Here is an 18657-nt window from a genome sequence, read left to right as displayed (position 1 = left end):
TCAACGTGCGCATTGCCTCTTTTCATGTGTTGCGGAAAATTTTCGCAGGATATATCACAGGCAGTTTTGCAGCTCTGCCTCGAACATTTTGCCATCTCAGCCCTTCAATCTTATTTTTCATGTACTTCTTTCTGTACCTTTCTACAGCCTTATCCGTTGGTTTTGTAGTATCTATAGTTCGTATTTATGTTAAATAATTAATTTTTTTGAAATAAATTATGTGTGGGTTCACATACCACCGATAGCTTATCGTGGAACCCAGAGCTTATTGTCTGCCTAGTTCCCTTTTACAATATATTTTCTTTGGTAATGCAGCCATTTATGTGCAGTTTTTGCATTTATACACCTTCCTTCTTTGTAGTGCACTAATGTGCATGTAACATTTACTGGTATCGTCCCTGCATACATTTTCCTACCATTGATCTGATGTTGCATGCTATTGTGTTGTGATTTTGTTATGTTGTGCTTTTTCTTTTTCATTTGTTTGTTAGATCACTCTGGTTTTACATGATGTAACCATATGCCCCTCCTACGCATGATTTTTCTGAACACATGTAATCCATAAATTATTTAAGAAAGATAAAGATGCCGTAAGCCGACATGTGGAAAAAGCAATTAGTATATTTGTGTTTGATGTAATTAACATGTTAATCATTACTATGTTGAGTTACGGTAATGCCTGCTTGGGCAGCAACTAATAAATAAATAATTGTGTAATTTATCATTTCACACTTGGCGCACAATTTCACGCTCCACCCAGCCTTGAGATTTTGACTTGCCAGAGTTAATGGCACCCAAACTAATGTAACACAACACATGGATTTTCTTTAATCCACAAGAATATTTTCTTAAAGGGACCCTGAAACGATTTTGACGATTTTGTACAAACGTACTGAGTTGTTAGAGTAGGTCTTTCTGATCATTAATTGACGCATCTAAGCGTTCCGCGTAAAGCATGTAATTTATTATAAGGTTTTAAATATGTACATCACTGTCGATTGGAGCACACTGCTTGGTAGGATTTTCAGCCACCCCTACCCATAAGTCTTAAATCACCAAATTGACGTCAGTAGGTCGAGCTGTCTGATTGGCTGACCAGGGCGCGTGATCGATTTCTCCAATGGTAAACAAATGATGTTCATAATAGTTGGAATGTTAGTTAACTTGTTTCTATAAAAAGAAAGTAACATAAAGAGAATGCACAAGAACAATTTTTCAGTACACTTAAGCACTTCCGGCACACAGCAAGTGTCGTCTGCTTGTGTTACAACGTGCTCCGTTCTTAACGAGAGCTCTTCCATCAGTGTCGGTCTATCTTTTCGCGAGCGCTATGGTTCGACTTTGTTGCGTTGTGGACTGCAAACGTAGTGACTGGCAATATGTCCAGCTGCGACATCGTGTCTCTCTGCAAGCGAGTAGACTAGCGGACTGGCTGCAGTGCATCGGACTGCCGCTATCCGATCGGTGCCAGGATTTGGCGTTTGCGGCCGTCACTTTACACTGGAAGATTACTAACACAATAGCATTCTGCAAGTCCGGTATTAGAGTAAACGCAAGCGCAAGGAAAAGGGCCTGGCTGTTTGACCGTGTCGTTTCACGGGATGAGCAGAAGCGCAAATGTGAATGGTCTGCACGGTGCAGCCACCTGGTGGCACAGAGCTCAACCACACACAGTAGCAGTAACGAAATGTATTCTTCTTTGCTGCTGGTGTAAATTTCTCGCAGGAGTGTAATCATTAACACATTGTTTTTGTAAATGTTTAAGATATTTTACACTTGGTTAGAGCAATATTAGCTCATTGTTTGGCTGGTTAAGCTCTGTGCCAACGGGTGGCTGGACTGTGGAGACCGATCAGGCAGCTCACGTGCGTCTATGCTAAAGTTCCTTCCTCAGCGTAAGTTTATGCCTCCACCGTTCCGTCTAAATGCCCAGCTCGCCTGTGGTTACCGGAATACCAGACATGTTCGGCGCTGTGACAGAATTCTTGCAACGCATGCTGCTTCGATAGCTCTCGCTTGGGATCGACTGCCAAGTAGCTGGCGGAGATTTTGGAGAGGCTTCACGCAATCGCTCCTAAAGAACCGAAAATCGACGACACGACGTGCCATCATGACGCAGAGCCAGTGAAGGCGGAGCTTAGCCCCGATCACTTGGTGAACGAGTTGAGGAGAAAATGCATTATTATGGAGGAGAGTAACTTGTAATCGTCCGTAGCTCTCTTAATATAAGATGTTTCACACAAATTGTGGTGCGAATGAGTAATATTAGCTGTACCCTATGCATCGACAAAATTTGAACCGTTTCAGGGGCCCTTTAAAGCCTGTTGTGCGATAGCTAAAACATTCTTTGTTCATTTGTACATTTCAGTGACACTTCACCTTGAATATTTATGTTTGTGCTGGCATACTTAATCCTGTGAATTAGGTTTGTCCGTTTACTGACAAAGCCAATATTAGCTACATCGACAAGCATAAAAGACGAGCATAAGATTTTTCTAGCTGTACTCTTGTATCATAATTTTTAATCCCTTTGCTGGTTAGCTGATGCAGGCCAACATGCACAACACTTGGTCCTGTCAGTAAACAGGATTTCAAATTTAAGGATCAAATGACAAACCCCAATTCACTTGATTACTTGGCACGACAAAGCGTTACTGTGCAGATTGCGGCAAAAAAATTAATTGATATCTGAGGTATGCATGCCAAAAGCATAATACAGTGTAATTACGAGGCACGCCATAGTGGAAGCTGCAGATTAAACCCCCTGGGATTCTCTGACGTGCACCTAAATTTATGTGCACCAGTGATTGAAGCATGTTTCTGTGGGCATTTCATGGTACGCCTTGCTTTATGCACTATCACAACAGCAAAGTGCACAGACGAAAGCAAGTGGCGATGCCAGCAGGCGACTCATGCAAAGCAACCCACAAATCGAGAATTAGAGTGCGTTTCCGGCACACAGCTGTCATCTCCAAATCAGTAAGCGATCACATCACAGCATGACAGCATTTTTTTCTTGCCTCATCGAAGCCCCAGCAACAGTACTGGAGTGTGTGAAAGCCTCCCTGATGCATGAAAAACCCTTTGTTGTGAGTGCCGCGGTACAGAGAAGGAGCTGGCAGCACCCACCACTGAACTTACGGAGCATGCACAATGTCGGAGGCCATGGTCAAACTCAACGAACCTCCCCTCTCTCGTCTGGATGGCTCTGGTGACCGTGTTGCTTTAAAGAGCCTAAAAATATGCATGGCTCGGTGTCTCGTGTGCATGTAGGCTCCCTAAGTTGCTTTGTTTCAATCATGTGAAACTGTTTTGTGATACTAAGCAAAGCGATGACAAAAAACAGAGTTTTCCCATCAGGCGCACCACTACCACTACTACTACCTCTACTCACTCACACTGCTTTCTTTATTGGTCGACAGATAGCAAAACCCATCCATATCTCTAGTATGTTTTGGAAGAAATGCCAATGACTGAAGTGGGTCCTGTCCTGGCTTACTACCAGGACAAGCTTTTTTTTGAACTACAAATCTTTCTTTCCGAGAAGCCTGCATGGTTTTCTTTTGTAGCTTCGTGCTGTTGTTGGGTAGATGACAGTCCAGGGTTCGTACACCTCCTTGAAATCCTTGAAGACCCTTGCATTAGAATAAATTATAATAATATCCAAGAAAGTAATTAAGGGAATATTCCCTTAATTACTTCTCTCCACCTTGCGGGTTTGTGCAGAACTATTATGTCGAAATTCAAGGATATTTAAAATGCATTTAAAATAAATGTGCTCCTGGAATTCCTTGAAAGCTGGGGTTGGGGGCAACTTTTGAACATTCAAAGTAATACCCGTGTCACAAGCCACTTTTGATCACGATTAAGTCCGACCTGTATCAAAATTCTCAACTGCGATTGGCTCTCTTTCACAGATTGAGAAAAGAGCCAATCGCGATCAAAAGCATGCCGTGTGACATCCATATAACAAAAGTCACATAAGGGCTATAACATGGCAATGTAGCTTGTTCACAGCCACCAACGACAGGCTTGTTTAAATCACCATAGCCATCGTGGAGCTAGACAAGGCCAGATCAAGTGACCAAGCCATGCCACTATTTTGTTGTTTGCTAGTTCACACCCCAGCAAGCATGGCTCGATATCTGAGGCTTAGGCTCTACAAACGCCTAGCAGAAATCAAGTTTCAGCCATTTGGCTTTAACACGCCAAGTATCCTTGGCTGGAATCGGACATTACAGGCCTCATGCTGTGCACCTTTGAGCTGGACACCTTGCGCCATCTGTTGTTAGGGGCCGACACGTCCTTGCATGGTGGTCTAGTATGGAGCATCGTGGTTAAAAATTGAATTCCTCACAGTTAAAAAGAAATTGCACCTGTGTACTGTCTCCTATATAATGCCACGAAAGCTGAGGAAGTGCAGTCTGGAATATTTCGAATTCCACAAAATTTTTTTGTAGATGCTGTACAATGAGAGGTGGCAGTGCTTGGTCAATGCTGCTGACATGCGTCTTCATTTACACTCGAGAGGTGTTTACGTATTGTCAAGCTGCTGTAAGCAAGTATTTTCCCCAAACCTGCCTTCATAGCCTTTACCAGTTTCTGAACAGAAACTCATTTATAAAAATTACACAAACAAGCAGTCCATAAATAATTAAGCAACAGGGATGTATATAATGCATTTATGTTTTACTAGGTCAACTATTATGTTTTACATCGTGGAGTTTAGCCTAAACACATCTTGATAGATCTTGTTCCGTTTGCTATTAAAATTGACTGCCTTTCTTCACGATGCTGAAATGTGAGATGCTTTACGCTGCAGGTAATGCTTTAGTGATATTTCAGTCTTGCCCTGCAGCACAGAGTCGTGAGTCACATCAATGCATTGTGTCCTTTCTTAATTTGACTTTGAGGTTCTAATATGTGTTCTTTCTTGTAATTCACTGCTTGTAGGCACAAGCAGTGAAGAATTGGCTATCAACAATATTTGACCCCAATGTTTGCTTAAATGACGATGCCACTGACAGGCACACGACACTTTGTTAGGTATATATAGTGTTATTGCACAGGACACATTCGTTTTAGAAATATTGACTCTCCCTATGTGAAAAATCATCGGTAGCTTATTGTACATTTCTGCACCAGGTGTTTTGCTGGCAGCTACCAAACACATGGTGCCCTTCTGCATGACATAAGTGGCAGTGGCAAACACAAACTGGTGTTGCTGCAGCACATTTGTACAATGTGTGACATTCTGTGATTATTTTTGGAGCTTGCATTGTGCCCAAATTTTGCTTCTTTTTTCTTGCGATGATAACCAAAATTAACAAAGGATTATAAAGCATGCATTTGGAATAATAAAAACTGTAAAAACGATGCTTGCTCATAAGCGCGTCTCCACTATCCATATGTCCCGCATATTTTTCTGTTATGTACAATATACATGTGACAGTGCATCGGCTTTTCTTTCTCGTTGTGGATGCCACTGCAGTGTTCAGGCAGCACACACAATCAACATTCAGATGGTTCTTTTGCAACACACAATGGCGTTAAAGTAGCAGGCTTTGCTCGCTCTCTGCTGCCTAAGGTCTGCACGCCTGAAAGGCCCCAGCCGGAATGCACCAAAATCCGCTGCAGTGGGCACTGCTCGTCATGTGCCGGAGCGCCACCATACCAGTGCATGAGGGTTATACTAACCATTATGCCAGAAGGCGATTGATGTCGTTACGATGGGAAGGTAAACTTAGAGAAGTGACCTAAAGAGCTTGAAGCATGTGCCCAACTCAGCAGCTGCTCAGCTGCAAGAAATTGCAGCTAAGAGGAGTCTTCACTATTTTTCAGTGTATGTGTGTGAATAAGGTTTGTTTTCCCCTCCTGGAATTTTGGCCTTAAATTTTAAGTAAGATGTTCTTTATGAACCCTGTGTCCCCGTTGTGTATAATTATTCAGTATAATTGTATAATTATTGCCCAAATGTTTCTTTTGTAACATGCACAACACAGGACAATCAGCAGCCCCCTGCGCAGTGCGGCAGTCTTCAAAGTGGTGTGGACGATGCTGAAGAAGACGGCAACGAGGAGCCATCATCCCACGCCTCTGACAAGGAGCTACATCTGATTGAAAAAGTGCGTGTGGCACATTTTGTGTATGTAGCATGTACTCCATGCCATGATAATAGAGCAAAATGTGTTCATATGGCAAAAACAGGTCCCAACTAACAAATATACTTTATTGTGATTTGCTTGTAATTGCAAAGAACACAGGAAACAAAAACTGAACCAGCAGAATTATTTGTTGTACATTGCAGTCCAGGTTTCTGCCACTGCACTTGCAATAAAAAAAACAAGAAAGTCAATGCAGCCATCGCCAGGGGTAAAACACATGCCTGCACATTATCTGCCGATGTTGCATGCAATAGATGGTGGTTGCTGGGCCCTGCCCTTCTGTTCGTTTCTTCGTTATCGATGTGTACAGATAATGCAGTCTTTAAGGCGTAGCCACTTCTGGCTGTGATAATAGCCAGGGGCGCAGCCGGAGGGGGGTGGGGGTGGCTTATGGAGCTTCAGCCCCCCCCCCCCGAAATATTTTTGTGCTGTCATGCACCGCCGACCCAAACAACCCCCAGTGCCGGAAGTCATTCTGGAATTTGGTTGGGATGCTTTTTTTGAGCTCGAACAGACATTTCGGCACCAACATTGCGAACTCGGGCTGGATTTCGCGGCGACGCCCATACACCGGGAGTGACATAATGCAAGGAGCCTCATCCAAGCGAAAAGTTTCAAGACTGTTTTGATGGTGAGCAACTTCGTTGTGGCATGTTGCGGAGGCCGCAGAATCTATGGAGAACATGGATTTCAATTCCGCAACTTTATGGACATAAAGTTCTCATAAACTTCTGATGCGAAATGTGCATTGACATTTCCATGCTTTAGATTTTTAATTCCGGAACTTTGTGGGTTTAATGTTCTTATAAACATTTGATGCCAAAGGTGCACTGACTTTTCTAAAGTCGTACCTCACATCATACAACGAGACAAGCCAAATCAACACACTATGAGACAAGTTGACAAGGCACGCAGGGAAGTCTGATGAGACGAAGCGTTGTGGTGGTTCATGTGTGCCGTCATGTCACAGAAAAGAATATCAACATTTTTTCACCTGCGCCAAAGCATCCATGTGAAGCCACTAAAGTCAGAAGAGGTAACTACGTCCTTATTTATTTTCCTACTTTGTCTTTTATTCGCGAGGACACTGAATCTCTTCAATTTTCTTGTTCTCGCTACCCGCGGGCTGCCAGAGCCAGCTTACATTTTTCTCGCATGCATATTTCTCGTGTTGTCCCGACCACCATGTGGCGCACTTGCGTGTATGTTCGTTTTCTCCTGGCCGAGAGGATTTTTGTATGGCAGAGTTTTGGACGTTTTCTGGGTAGCAGACAAGAAAAAGAAACAATGGTCGCTTGCTGCCATCATAGGGGGGGCACGACGGATTGCACTGCGTTTTCTTGAGTGCAACCTCTCTGGAAAGTCTTGTTTCACCAGTGTAGGATACCGAGCAGTATGCGTATGGTTATCTATGGACCAAGCGTCTCACGTTTGCTTCAATATTCCTTCGGTAGCCACATTAAGTGCCCAAAGTAGGCATCTGATTGTGGCCAACAAGCTTTCCTTCGAGTTTTTTTCTTTTTTTTTTCATTTTTGTGCCGCCGCTCCACAATATATAAAAAAAAAAAAGACATTGTTGCGTCGCAGCGTATGGGGAAAGTTCAATTTTGTTACTGTTACTTCTTCTTTTGCGGAAAGTAATGGGCCACAGGATGCTTCCGTTACCGGATACTCTTATTATTGCGGTAGCAATTATATGGACACTCCATGCAGACGCATTCCTGCCACTGCCCTCATGTTCCGTATGAAGTCCAAGGGTGATAAAATTGAGACCATGTGTCGCATGCTGTATGCACGAGTGAAACTGTTGGGGGGTGGGGGGTGGCATGGGTGAGCCGACAAAGTGGCTCAGTCTTGTGTGCAAAAGGGAGAAAAGTGGGGAGGAAGCGCACTGCTTTTCGTCGTGTACAATACGTCGGGGAGCTGATAGAATGGAGGTGGGATCTAGGATTCTGTGAATCTGTGATTACGCAACATGTTTATTTGCCTTGTGTTTGACACATTATATACACAGACTTTTTCTTAGATACGTAGATTTGTGAATCTGTGATTACGCAACATGTTTATTTGCCTTGTGTTTGACACATTATATACACAGACTTTTTCTTAGATACGTAGATTTATTGGAGACTTATACATATATTTAAATATCTTTTTGCGAGGTTTTGTGTATACAAATAGTGAACTTTGTTTCCAGTGACACTTTTTTGCCCGTTATCAAGCTGTATCTTCTCATTTCTAATGTATGAGGGTGAGTCAAATCAAAGTGAGCCTACTCATCTCGCACAATAATGGTTCGGTTCATTATGTGCGAGGCATGCGTGTAGCACATAGGCATCTCCAATTTACAGAAGTGACACGCAGGTGTGAGGATAAAGGTTCGTTAATGCTCTCATACACTGGGTTGAACATGGTTGCGTGACATAATGGACACTCCAAAAGTTGAACAGCGTGGTGTAGTGAGGTTTTTGACGGCTGAAAGTGTTTCTCAAAAAGAAATTATTCGCCATATCGCTGCCATGTACGTTGAACATTGCATTTCATTGGCCACTGTGAAGTGTTGGAGCAAACTGTTCAAAGAAGGGCATTAAAGTTGCAAAGGTGATCCAAGACCGGGCCAAAGTCACCGTGCAATCACCCCCAACACAATTGCAAAGGTTGATGAGCTGATTAGACAAGAACGGAGGATAAGCATTGATGAACTGGCAGAGCGTCTGAAGTTCGGTTCGTACCATAATTCATGAACATCTCGGTTATCGGCTCTTGTGTGCGCAACAGATGCCGAGATTACAGAAATCACCGCCAGAAAACGGAGACGTTTGGCGCTGCTTTGACTCATCTGATCCAGTATCACAATAAGGGTGATGACTTCTTGTCTGCAGTTGTCACCGGGGACAAATAAAAGTGCCGCTATTATGAGCCTGAAGCATGACGGCAACGCTTACAATGGAAACATTCGAATTCACCGCCCCCAAAGAAAGCAAAGGCCTTCATTTCTGCCTGAAAGGTGTTATTGACTTTTTTTTAGATCGTCAGGAGCTGTTACTGGTCAAACTTGCTAAACCTGGAGAGACTATCGATCGTTTCCGATATTGTGAAACGTCGGATCGACTGCGTGTTGCACTCGAGAACAAACGACGTGGAAAATAGACGAATGGGGTCATCTTGCTCATTTAAAGTTATCTTTAATGGTCATCTTAAGTTTAATGTTAACATTAAACTGTAAAACTTCAAGTGGGAAACGCTGCAACATCCGCCATACAGCCCAGACTTGTCGCCTTGCAACTTCCACATTTTGGGGCAATTAAATAACCAGCTCAAGGGAACCAGGTTCGTGTCGGACAATGTCATGAAAGAGTCAGTTACCGACTCATTGAAGCAGCAACCCAAGAAGCTTTATGAGACGGGAATCTCGCTGCTTGTTAGTTAGTGGGACAAATGTCTAAATGCTCATGGAGATTGCTTTTAAATAAGTCATGCTGTTTGTCGTATGTTCGCATTGGCTCACTTTCATTTGACTCGCCCTTGTATATTTTGCAGAACTCCTGCTTTCTATATGTCCTCTCTGTTGCGACTATAATTTCAGTGCGATTACTCAAAATGCACGACCAGTGACAGCTGCTTCTGCGCAATACTTTGGAACAAAGGACAGTGTCATTGAGATTTTTCCCTGGCCGTTGTACATGTATTGTGGGGATGCGCGACTCTCACGCGTCCCCTGATATGTTGTTTTCTCGCATAGCTCCCGTCTCCTGTATCCGGCTTCGCTGCGTGGCTTTACTGCGATGGTCAGTATGTTCGCAGGGTAGTACGAGAGATGGCGCGAGTGTTGCTCTGCTAACGCCACTTAAGGGCGGGGTTACTTGGGTGCAAAAAGGAGAAGGCTCTTCCTCTTTGGCTCGGGGTCGGCAATTGGCGCAGACGTTCTGTGCGTGCGCCGATCCATGCTTCTGTGAGACTGTCTCACGAGGCTTACCCCGTAATGGACGAACACGATCGTTCGAACGCGCCACCGTTCGTCTGACCGTACTCACGAATGACCAAGCGTTGGTGTCCAGCATGGGGCGAACATATTCACTTGTTATCCAGTTGCGGTAAGTCGGACATTCGCGATTTGTCGCGCACCTATCGGCATGTGTTGTGGATAGCAACTCGGCTAGCAGGCATTAGTCTATGAAAGGTGCAATAAATGCCCTTGTGATTGTTTTCACTACTGTGTTGTCGTTCCTTTCTCCCAAGAGCACGAGTGAGAACCCCACAGTATAGATATGTACACAAGGTTCTTGAATGACAATGTTTTATTAAAATAAGCGTCCTCAACTTGTTCATTTCATGGACCTTACCTTTTTCATTTTTTTTCTTTTAACATGCCAAACCACTTTCTGATTATGGAGCATGCCGTAGTAGGGGTCTCTGGAAATTTGGAGCACTTGGGGCTATTTAACCTGCACCTAAATCTAAGTACACTGGCGCGTTCGTATTTCACCCCCATCCAAATGCGGCCGCCGTAGCCGGGATTCGATCCCACACCCTCATGCTGAGCAGCGGCAAATACATTTTTCATATCAGCGGCATGCACTGTTTTGCTGGTTTGGAACTAATATGATTGTAAAGTTCGTGTGATATTTTCTTTACATATTAAGTAGACAAAAAAGCATGGAACCATTAATATCAGTTATTCGGGGCACAATTTTTGGGATATACGAGTATATTCTTTTATGAAAAAATATTGGACTGTACTTGTCTTGACAGTGCATAGCGTTCAAGAATTCGTTTGCAGCATCTTTGGCAATGGCAGTGCAGTTATTCATGTATTTGATCCCTTACAAATTCGATAAGGAGGCGGCCGAGCTGTCATGAGCCCCCCCCCCACCAAACGAAATTCCTGGCTGTGCCATTGGTCATAGCACAAGCATTGCATGATAGTTTTGTAACAAGTCCTGTTGGGGCAGTTTAGTTATTGTGCCAATGATAGCACTCTCTAATTACAGGGTGTTTTTCTTTTAGTTTGAGCATACTAAAAGAAAAACTGTCTGCCCTCATAAGTAAAAGTAACCATTTTAATGTAACCTTATGTGACATTTCATTCCAAGCTTTTTTATGTATTTTCCACATGTTCAGCAGCATCATTTGAATTTTTTTTTGCCCAGAACTAACTATGAATTATGTACCCTGATCTGTATACTAATATTGTGCAATATTAGTTTACTCATAATGGCCAACCCTATATCACAATTCGAAAAGACGGAGACGTGACAGAGGCACAGGACAGTGCTAACGTCTCTGTCACGTCCCTGTCTTTTTGAATTGCGCTAAAGGCTTTGCGATTATGAGCGAACCGTACCAATTAGCCCAAGAATCATCCTTGTTGAACTTCAATATTAGTTCTTAGTTGTAATGTGGATGCTATTTTTTTGTGCATATTTTATCACAAAATTTTTTCCCCATCCCTTCTGTAATGCCTTTGTCCCTGAGGATACAGTTCAAACTAGTTAATGAAGTGATGATCACGCTCAAATTATTTCATTAAATCAGGAAGTTCATAAAATTGAAAAAAGAATTTTTCGGTCAATCGAAATCTAAAATTGTAAGTAGCGACTCGCAAAAGCTACCGCAGCATTGTATTTGCCGCTAATCCAGCCATCTGTCGCATAAATCATGAAATAATGAAAGCAACTACTGCTGCCCCTGTGGAAGCGGTGTTGAGTCGGCTGTTCCGTGCATGGGCGTGGCGTGCAGCCTCATCAAAATAAAGCTAGGGATGTGACCATGGTGCCTAGATGCTTTAACGCGATAGCTTTAGAGCACATGCTCGAAGAAGAACCCATCTGTGTCAGAAGCGGAAAGAAATCACTGCTTTTTTTACTCATTTATTTTAGGAAAAACTTTGTTAAATCGAGTTCGGGCAAGTTTGTTTCGTGAATTTGGGTTCCTGATAACATTGAAACCTATGGGTACCTGCCGGGCAATGGAAATATTTTCATTAGATTGGGAACTTCATAGAATTGGGTTTCGTTAGATCGAGTTTTAACTGCATAATAAATAAACAAACAAGCAAACAACCATGCCGTAATTCAGCCTGTTCAGAAGGATTACCTAAAGCAGCAGAAATTACTTGCACAAAAATATCACAGTGTCCAGATAGCTCACCAGAAAAATTCACTGATTAACTTTTTATTCACTTTAGCGCACTTGTTGAAATTGCAAACTTGGAAGCCAAGCAGTAGTGAAGTCATGTTTGCTTAGCATAAATCTTAAGAGTAGCACCAGTTTCTACATATCCATCCTTAAAATATGCTACATTGGCATACCAGTTAGCAGTTTCTCAAGATCCTTCCTGTAGCAGTTTAAGGCAATCTCAACCGGAATGCCTAAGCATCTTTTAGCAAATTTGGGGATGGATTCCTTGAATGGGGTATTAGTATTGTGATTTCTATTAAGCAGCCATGCTTTCACTACTGTTAGGCTTCGATTTTAACACAATAGCGTTAAGGGCCCCCTGTCGCAGAAAATCCGCTGTCGGACATTGTTTCAGCAAAAAAATTTTCGAACCATCCGTACCCAGGCCCTCCATGGGGCACAAGGAACCTACTGAATTAAATGAATTTCTCAAGCTAAAATACGTAGAAAAATCTTAAAGTATGACTTACACACAGCCTACAGACATGATTGTGCGGATTGTAATTTGGCTATACGAGAAAGCATAATTTTGTTATGCGAAAACTCAAAAGAAACTCCTTTTCCAGCGTTTCTACCATTCATAGACTGGCTGTGGCATTCGCCATTTGCCCGCGCCGGCGCGTGAATATCTCGGGGGGGGCCATGGAGTGATGTGCCTGGTTTCTTGCAATATCTCCAGGTGGCACTCACCTCCGCCCCATCCATAATGAAGCACAGAGCACAATAGGTACGAGGTGCTCCGGGGTATGTGGAAAGGTGTAATGGTTCCAGGACTTACTTTTGTAAATGCTGTTGTTTGCTTGAAATTAGGGGTACAGGACTCGATGGCAACCAAAGGTCAGTGGGATGCCTCGCATTGGGCACTCACGGGGAGACTACAAATGAAGCTGTGCAGGGTGATAAGGGCTGGACAAGTTTTGAATTGAGGGAAGCTCACAGTAAAATGGATTATGAAGAACGACTGAGGAATATGGAAGAAAGTAAGTGGGCTGGAAGAGTGTTGAGGTATTTGTACAGAAAAAACATTGATTCACAGTGGAGGAAAAGAACTAGGACGCTTACCAGCAAGTATGTGGCCTGTAGGGTGGTCAACACAGCAACAAAGAAAGTCAAGGGGAAAGTCAGAAAGGCTGAAATAATTTCATGGGTGGTGGCAATAGAAAAGAAACCTTCCATGAGTAACTACTTATGAGGAAAATACAAAATCGGGAAAGAAACAATTTATAATAACTCAAAGGGAAGCTCATAACTTTTCGAAGCGAGATCAGGATGCCTTATAACATGCACTTATAAAACGAGATATAAGGAAGAAGCAGCATGTGCTTGATGCTTTGGTGAAGCTTGGGAAACAATGGAGCATGTTGTATTAGAATGTGAAGATATCTACCCAGTGGTTGATTAGGAATCACTGGCTTCCTGAAGCCCTTTGGCTCTGCGAGCGCAGGGGGAAAGTAAACATGTCCGCAATAGAAATTAGTAAGAGGCAATTGGAAGATTGGGGGAAGTAGGGAAACGACAAACAACGGAGGTGTACAGAAACAAAGTTCACAATAGAGGTTCCGAAAGTTTGGTTATGGGAATTCATCGTGTTTTCTTTTTTCTTTTTAAATATAGGTAGGACATTAGGCAATAAAATAACAAAAGCTTGGTGGCGCAACCCACCACTTCGTTCAAAGGGGACGCTCATAACATCCATCCATCCATCGCGAACCATGCGAGAGGCTGCGTTTCTACTAGAAAGCCAGCCCGCCTTCATGCATAGCGTTTGGGGCCAGCGTTTCCCGGCAAACATTACAGTTTCATGCGCCCCAGTTGCTGGGAAGCGGAGCAGTCAGGAATCTTTGAATGCTATCCTGTTCCACTTTTAAAGGCGAAGCTTAAGCGTCCTCCATCTTTTTGCAATGGCAACATGCACCCTAATGTGGATAATTGTAATTGGCTAATTTTCTTAGCTGCCTGGACATAGTGATTTCTCATGTAAGTAATTTCTGCCTCTTTCAGCAACTCGCCTAAAAGGCAGAGAAGTGCTGTTTGTTGCAAGTAATAAGTAAAATGATGAACTAAAAAAAAAAATTGTAGGCTTCTCACGCTACACTTAAAGGGTCCCTGCAATGCCGCTTTTGGGGCATTCTATTTGCTCTATATCAATTCTCAGCATGTCATAGGACATAGAGCAAAAGGAATTATCACAATTGACCCACAGAAACCCAGGTTATCCGTCAGAGAAAATTAAAAATACGTACAGTCAAGATGAGAGTTGCCCTCGACTGGAATTTTCATGGCTCTATATGCAACCTTTCACTCTCCCATGACGTCGTGTGTTGACACCGCAGAGCATTAGTGGTAGTCGGCATGCCAAGGTTGCCAAGCTTGCTCAGCTTGTTGATAGCGTTTCCATAGCCTCTGCGATCAGGTTGCTTGCAGTGTAATCGTGGAGGGCATGGTGTCACTTGTGTGGTTACAACCTGCTTTTGCGAGGCGCACCAAGATGCTCAGCATGTGATGCGTCATTCCCATAGTTTAGACACCTTGCAACCATGGGCTGTGCGATACCTAAAATGGTTGTAAAACGTAATGCCATAGCTTTTTTTACAGTACTCGTGATATCATGCAAACGTAAATCACACCTTACATTTTCAACCAGTGACCATAGAATCACTCCTTGACATCATGTCCTGTCTACGAAATATGCAAAATCGCTGCATTGAGTCAATGCCATCAGTAGTGCTCAACAAGCTTTCCCTGGCATGTTGCAGGGCCCCTTTAAGAGAAATGTCAGCATGCGATAATGATCCTCTGAGGGACGAGTCTTGCGCACATTGTATGTGTTCAGCAAAACATAAAACTGGTCGAGTTGTAAGAGGTTGGCCATTTTGAACTGTAGCATAAAAAGTCAAAGCGTGAGAGAAGATGGAGAGAGACACAGTTGCTACACTTGCAAATGAATTTTTATTAGGAAACAATGAGCTTAAATGTGCAGCTACAAGAGCATAGCAACTCTTTGAAATGCTCATTGTGTTCCCGCCTTGTACAACATTAGGCACTGTGGATGCAAGCTGCTGTTTAATGAAACCACAGTGCTGTTTTGACATCAAGACATTCAAACAAGGGAGATAGTGGAGGCACATTTTACATGCGGACACATGTGTGAGTCAGCCCTCTGTACACCTAAGCCTGGTTAAAATTCTGTACCTCGATTGCAAATGACTTTTTTGAATTTCTATTGAGGTACTGGTGTTGTTTTGTGAAAGCAGCATGTTTTATGTTCCACTGCATGTGTGCTCCTCATTTTTATTCAAGCTGACGGCTTCTTAATAAATATTTTGTTGCAAGTGTAGCGATCATGTGCGTTTCCTCCTTCTCTCGTGATTCATCTTTGTGTGCTACAGTCCATGCATGCTTGAGCTCATTTTCCTCGAATTTATGGTTTAATTAGCTGTGGCGGATGCAAACTGTGAAGGGTCGCTACTCATACTCTGGTTCTGCTGTGCAGCCCACTTCAGGCAGCGTACCGGAAGGCTTATAGCATCCTCCATAAACTGCATTGGTATGCAATGGGGCGCTCTGGGGCGAGGTTCAAATGATGGAAAATGGAGCATTATGGCGTCCGGGTGTAATTTGTCGAGGATTCTATGAGCTCTCTTCTGTGGCAGAGCTCTGTTAGCATATGTTACCTCTGTTACAATGTGTTGCAGGCAAAGCAAATTTACCTGAAAGGAGTATCTGCTGAGAGATCTGGACGAATGCATGATGGTGAGTTCTGCTTTTTATGCATTCTTTTCACTACATCTTCAGAAATGCCTTCTGACAACTCCTCGTTGCTTCTTCAGCCATCTCACACTACAGGAGAGCTTTACAAATTGTCCCAGACATTGAGTTTCGTTTGGCAAGCAGCAGTATATGGTCTGTTGGTGAGTTTAAATGAATTTCTAGCGTTGCGAAATACATGTTCTTTGTGCATTCACAATTGACTCATATACATGATTTCAGATGAGGAAAGCAATGGCTCAGAAACAGAGTGAGTATCTACAATATCTACAGGAGGTCCCGATACAGTCTTAGTCTATGGTACCTCCTTATGTATAGTACGCACATGTAATTATCTGTATTTTTACTAATAAATAAATGAAATTATTGAATTATAATTATGTAATTATGAAAGTGGTTATTTCACAGACTGCAAATCCTCCTGTTGTGTAATAAAGCCCTGTATTAATAAGAAAAGTGACACTTTTACATTAACAACGAGATGAAAGGGGTTTAACTGTGGGGCCCAATTTTTTTTAATCATGTCATGAGAAGCCAACAAACAAAGACACCAAAGGAAACATGGGTGAAATTACTTGCACATACTAATTGAATTGAAGAAATTATAAATTAATGGCAATGAAACTGAATGAATAAACAACTTGCTGCAGGTGGGGAACGATCCCACGTCTTCGCATTACGCATGCCATTAATTTGTCGTTTCTTTAATTCAGTTAGTAAGTACAAGTAATTTCCCCTATGTTTTCCTTGGTGTCTTTGTTTGTTGGCTTCTCATGACTTTTACATTAAGGCACTAATTCCTCTGTTCTGCTTTCAGCACCATGAATAGTCAAGCTCGGCGGCATATTGCAGCTTCATTCTCCTGGTAGTTCTTTCTGCTGCAAGGTTATAAATGTGCCTCTTAGTTTCACAAATGTTACTAGTGTAGACCCTTTCGCTGGTTTACAAAGGTGCTGCCTTTCTATGTCACCCACTGAACCTAGCGAACAGGTTAGGGAATGACAGCCTGTGATCATATGCAATAGTTCTGCTCTGCAGCATATCACATTTTTTTCGAGCTGTCCTTCCTTAACCAGTTAGCTCCTGATAACTTTGACATTGATAGCAGCAATATTTAAAACATCCAACATACCATTCCCAAAAGAAAGATAACAGTAAGAAAATGAGAGAGACGCAGTGCCACACCGCAGTATTTAGACGATTCTTCTTTCCACGCACTGTATGTAAGTGGAACAACATGCCTGATGGTGGTGCTACCATTTCCAGTGACTTATTTGCCATCATACTCGTGTGGCATCAGCATGATATGCAGTCATGATGTCGAGCTTATATAATTTACGCCACAGCATCTCCCAGAACGTTTCTTACAGTTTCACCTCTGTATACTTTATTTGCAAGGTCTGACGCACTCTATGGAATGCCAGCTAGCTGAACTAGACAAGAATTACAACACACTAGGAATCGAGAGGGTTTGACTCGCCACACTAGGATAGCGAACAAATAATGTTCACCCATGCTGCACATCGACGCCCAAGGCGTTTGCAGGTGCAGTCTCGCGAACGGAGACATGTTCGAGCGATCATATTCACCCATATACTACGCCACTTTGAAGCCTTCTGCAGGGTGGTCCTGCAAAGCATACCAGCAAGCACGCGGACTGACAGCACGTGCTGCATCCTCAAGCCAAAAAGGAGGAAGCAAGTTCTTGTTGCCGAGTGTACATGCTGCCACGTGGCGCTGACATTGGAACGCTCGCAGTTTTCTCATAATCGCATATATAATACCCAGTTAGCTCAAGCAGTCTAGCCAACTATTTGTTGGAACCTTGTTTCGAAGAGGATGCCAATAGGGATCATCATCGTCATGCTACCTCTCATTATACTGTATTTTTAAATGCGACACTGACTCCCTCCGCCGCATCTGTGCTTTGGGGGGAAGCTGTATGCCAGGAGATGTGAGCCATGTGGGGAGACCATCAGAAGAAATAAGAGAGTCGAGCACCCTTACAGACTGACACGTATGGTTATTACTTCATACACTGTCATTCCACTTTCATTTGTTTTCTGTACTATAGCTCTAATTATAGTTTTTGTCTTGTTTGTGATGTACCTCTGCTGCATTAATGTCCCCTGGGCACATGTAGTAGTCTGGATAAATAAATAGATAGATAGATAGATAAATAAATAAATAAATAAATAACTAAATAAATGGTACATTGCCAAAGAGCCCTTGAATGTATTAAACTGGTCAAAAAAGTTTGTGTGACAGATGAATAGCACTGATGCATCAGTGTTGGCTTGCCACATAACTCTCTGCAGATGAGGTTAATGCTTACACAGTGCATCTCTGTGTCCCATGTCTGATAAATTGCACACAACTTTGTTTCCAGTTGTGAAGACAATGACTCATCATGTGGCAATGACAACACTGCGTCCCTTCATCAACGCATCAAAATGAAAACTCCACCTGCAAACATCTGCTCTGTGGCCTTGGAACAAAAGGTACTCAATCTGCCTATGTGCAGTGATCAGCTTTCTTATTTACT

The 18657-nt window shown here is 42.8% G+C and overlaps 1 protein-coding gene across 4 annotated transcripts in view; it reads left to right on the top strand.

Moving 5' to 3' along the window:
- The window catches only part of LOC126521642 (F-box only protein 9), a 58260-nt gene that overhangs the window by 1184 nt on the left and 38419 nt on the right, over nucleotides 1-18657 (top strand). For 2 of the 4 annotated variants that reach the window (XM_050170351.3, XM_050170352.3), the window contains exons 2-6: nucleotides 6003-6125; nucleotides 16040-16097; nucleotides 16175-16255; nucleotides 16335-16362; nucleotides 18502-18613. In XM_050170351.3, coding sequence (XP_050026308.1) covers nucleotides 6003-6125; nucleotides 16040-16097; nucleotides 16175-16255; nucleotides 16335-16362; nucleotides 18502-18613 — 402 coding nt within the window. Of the gene's footprint in view, nucleotides 1-2880; nucleotides 2980-6002; nucleotides 6126-16039; nucleotides 16098-16174; nucleotides 16256-16334; nucleotides 16363-18501; nucleotides 18614-18657 lie in introns of those variants that run through there. The other 2 variants (XM_055065771.2, XM_055065772.2) reach the window with 2 other exon arrangements.

This window comes from Dermacentor andersoni, chromosome 6, assembly GCF_023375885.2.
Source record: "Dermacentor andersoni chromosome 6, qqDerAnde1_hic_scaffold, whole genome shotgun sequence".
Lineage (NCBI taxonomy): Eukaryota > Metazoa > Arthropoda > Arachnida > Ixodida > Ixodidae > Dermacentor > Dermacentor andersoni.
The sequence above is the reverse complement of the archived record's forward strand: the minus strand, read 5'-3'. Positions and strand labels throughout refer to the sequence as shown.